General features: G+C 28.9%; 1 protein-coding gene across 1 annotated transcript; it reads right to left on the bottom strand.

Moving 5' to 3' along the window:
* Positions 1 to 146: 146 nt before the first annotated feature.
* LOC111614357 lies at positions 147 to 3,862 on the bottom strand (the record flags this gene model as incomplete). Its single annotated transcript, XM_023355732.1, has 5 exons — positions 147 to 260; positions 1,681 to 1,787; positions 2,148 to 2,269; positions 2,946 to 3,348; positions 3,672 to 3,862. Coding segments are annotated over 4 exons (803 nt in total), but the record flags the coding sequence as incomplete, so codon positions are not given.
* Positions 3,863 to 4,246: the final 384 nt, after the last annotated feature.

The following is a 4,246-nucleotide window of genomic DNA, read 5'->3' as shown; positions in this document are numbered from 1 at the left end:
ATGAAAACGTCGGAACTCTCCTGTGACGAAATTCTTGTTGAAAAGGTAACATGCTTTTGTAAATACGATTTCGTCGATGGTTTTTCAAATAATTTTTTTTTTCAATGCCACAAGCAACTTTCTAATAAATTCTTATTTAACAGCGTAACTGATTCAACACATTTCTTCTAACAGATTTACTTCATAAACAGAAATTTTTAGAATATTCAAGGAGAAAAAATAATAATAAAGAAAAAAATTGGCATTCTCTGAAGTTTCTCCTGAAAGAATATTAATAATATCAATGTTTTCTTAAAAACATTATTGTTTTTAATTAAAATGTAAAGATTTGTTGATATTTTTAATCTATTCAATAACAATTTTTCTGTAAATAATAAACGCATTTTGATTACATCCAAAGAATTGTTCTGCATCCGATGTACGAACTAACGGCCTATGCTTGGCCAACGTTTACCATAGATCCATCGATCTGTGTTTAATCAAACTGGAGTACCGCGGGCTCCTGGAAACTTAAATTAGTTTCGAAGGAGTGTTTGCAATGTTGGTTTATTTTATAAGTTTTTTAAAATTACTATTTCTGTTATATCAAAATATAATATAAACATTTTGAATTACTTAGAAAACTAGTTTAAGTGCTTAGTTATAGACACACAGTCACATTTATACTTATGATATGTATTGTGGTATGCAGATGTCATTTGATTTCGATGGAATTGATTGTTTGGAATCCCGAGCGCAGCCATAGATGCTGTGTATTTGACTTTTATGTAGCATAATCCACGATATTATAATTTTTTCAAACGTATGTATGATCAGTATTCTAATTAAAAGAAAACCCTCATAACTTAGGTAATCTTGTGCATAGATTATACAGTAGAAAACTCTTACAGCTTAGCAATAACTGTACTATGGTATTAGTTGTAATTTCAATAGGAAATTTTCCATTATTAACACAGTAATGCCTATTTAAGAACAATAACTACTGGAAACTTCTGCTTTGGCAACTTTTGTTATTTACTAAATAAACTAAACTAGACTGTGGGCGTAACAGAATTGTTGTATCGCCACAGCTTCTTTCCGGAGACGAAACTACCGTGTTAGCAAAGAATATATTACGGCGATCTGTAACTGCGTTCACTACAAAATCTCCCCATTACTTCGAGATCGCAAATTGCACTTAATTATTCAGAATAAAGCTGTTTTTGCCTCGAGTTACGCGGCATTAATCGAAGTTTTAAAATACAGATAAACATCGGCGTGCCGATTGCATCGAATTCCGAAAGTTACCGCTAATTGCTAGGGCTAATACATACAGAATATGAAAAGTAAATGGTTAATGAAACAAATATTAACACCCTTTTTTGCGTGATTTAAATGGCATTAGTGTGAGGATGAGCGATAACTGTAGAAAACTGAAGAATTTTTCAAAGTGTAATTTTGCTTTCATTTTTTACTCTAAAACTCCAACAATATTTTGTAAAAACATTGACCTTCCGGTCAGTGTTTATGACAAGGCGTCGCAGCATTAGACTCTGTTGGAATTGTCGTGTGAATTTAAATTGAGTGGCATTTTGTGTGAATCTTTACCTGTTTAAAAAGTGATTGACATAAACGTGCTAAATCGATCAACCTTTATCAACGAGACGTGAAGAATTATAATTCACATAATACTTTACATACCTTATTAAATATGGACCACTCTACTTTCTTCTTTTCAAACATGGACACACCACAGATGGAAACTTGCGAAGAAAATACCAAAAAATGTCCATGCAGTTTGTAGTTTTCTGCAAACAGTATAAAGATTAATTTAAAAAATTTCAAATATAAAATTTTACAATTATTTCGATTAGATAAACAATTTCATATAATTGGATATTTAAACACGTAAACGAGTATAAAATTTGGTGTTGGAAGACAGAAATTGTCATTTGTAAGGAAATTAAGTGACTTTAATGATTTCCATTTAGTATTTAAATTTTTACAATGTGAATATAAAAATTATTTTAAAACTGCATACATTTAAGTATTTAAGAATTTCAGACATGGAGAAAAAAGTCAGAATATAATTAAAAGTATATATTTAGCAAAAGATGAAAATAGCTTTATTCGTCTAAACTAATGAAATGTAGAAAATATTTTCTCACTTTTCTTTCGTATTCTTCGATCGTTTCCGTGTCGGATAAAGATCTATCATTTTCATTTTTGCTATCTTCGCATTCAGTTACATCTTGAAACTCCTGCTTTTGTTTCTGTTTATCATCATATACTGAAACAAAAAAAATTACACTTCGTTATTTTTTTAATTTAATTATAATAACAACAGTATATTTTAATTCCTAATTATGCTCTTGGCAATAATACAAAAAAGCCATTTTCTGCTTTGTACGAGTCAAATAAAACTCTCAAGACTTTAGGATTAGCAGAAAAGAAGAAACCACGCCATTATGTCTTTCTTAAGTGTCTGAATAAGAATTACGTGAAACTTCCATCCGTAGTAAATATTCATTCAAAAATGAATTGTATTTTTGAATATTAAATAGGCAATGTCGAAAACCACAGGCTAATTCAGTGAATTGCATCTTTTGTTGTTGTCCGCATTAATGACACGAACATCGACACATTATTGTTTCGAGATAATTAAAATATTACTAAAACAATATTCGAATTATTCTTTGACGTCACGCCGCTACAAATGCTTATTTTACATTTATGTTATACGTGTAGTTACTGTACATCTATTTATAATACACAAAATTCGATCAACAATATTCTTAGTGTAGTGAAATTATATAAAATATAAATATTGAAATCATACGAAATAATTTTGTTAAATATAACTTTAAAACTGTAAATAAACTTTAAAAATTAATAATTGTGTATTAAATTTTTTCATGCTGCATTTTACTTGGCTAGTAGTGTATTTTGAATAATTGTAATCTTACCTTTCTCAGATTCTTCACTTTTAGTGGATTGAATGACTTGTAATGATGTCGTATTCATATTATAAACAAAGTTTTCTTCCTGAATGTCATCTTTCGTGGAAGATATTGACGACACTTCACTTTCAACATTCATTTGTTGAATTTCGTTAATGGAGTCGACGACATCATCGGAATGTTCACTGTTTATTAATTCGCTATCTGCGTGGATGGAATCATCGTCTTCTGATGATACACTTTCGGATTCAAACTCGTCTTCTTCATAAATGATTTCGTTTACAAGAGAAAATCTTTCTAAATTTATAAAAGCCCATTTTAACGGTCTGTGAATGTAGATGTCGTCCACCGTTTCCTTGAATTGTTCCGGGGAATAATCAAAATCTTCATTCTTACGCTCGTCGAAATTCTGTAAAATAACGAAAAATAAATATTTTTAAATTTGGAATTTACTTTAAAAATGCTAAATCTATATTCAGCAATTTTATTGCAAATTAATGTATTAAAAATCGTATTGTATGTTTAATGAAAACATGGAAACTAGAAAGTGATTCTGTTAGGAACAATATTCAAATACCAAAATATTTTTTAATTAATTGGCATAAAATTTATTTAATAATAAATAAATAACTTGCATCCTATTTCAATAATACATTACCGTAATTTGTTTTTTGCGATAAACATTAAAAGGATGTAAGAATTATTTAGTATTAATATAATCTATCAGCTTACGTTAGAAGAAAATCCTTCGTCATCGGAAATATCAGAAATTTCGTCGATTTTTCTTTCTCGATTTCTATTCGAGGGTATTTCGATAATTTCAGTAATATCTGTATGTTTAATGAAATTTCTTGTATTGTCGTGATCTAAGTGGGAAGAGTTAGTTTGACTATTGTCTTCGACATCACTTGAAGAATCAGAAACTAAAATATAAAAGAAAACAGAGTAATTATTAAACTAGGTTAATTCAAATATTATATAACAAGATTTTAACGTATATTTAGAATGTAATTTTATAGCAAAAACTAGATATTTATAAATATAAGAACACAATAGATATTCGGTGTGTTTAAAAAGAAACGCGCCAGAGAATTTGGTAGGCGATGTATCAGGATCAACTATATAATGGACTCGCTTTATGCTGGATAATTGGGCTTCAACTTGAAAAAAAATTGTCTCTGAAAAATATGTTTTGTTTCCATTCGTTTAATTATGAAAACTGAATTTAACGCTATAAATGTATTTTGCAATGTCAATAAATAATATAATGATCCACAATATCGAATTGTTAGATAATCAACAATGCT

Source organism: Centruroides sculpturatus, unplaced genomic scaffold, assembly GCF_000671375.1.
Source record: "Centruroides sculpturatus isolate CEXI.00-Female unplaced genomic scaffold, Cexi_2.0 scaffold1961, whole genome shotgun sequence".
NCBI lineage: Eukaryota > Metazoa > Arthropoda > Arachnida > Scorpiones > Buthidae > Centruroides > Centruroides sculpturatus.
The sequence above is the reverse complement of the archived record's forward strand: the minus strand, read 5'-3'. Positions and strand labels throughout refer to the sequence as shown.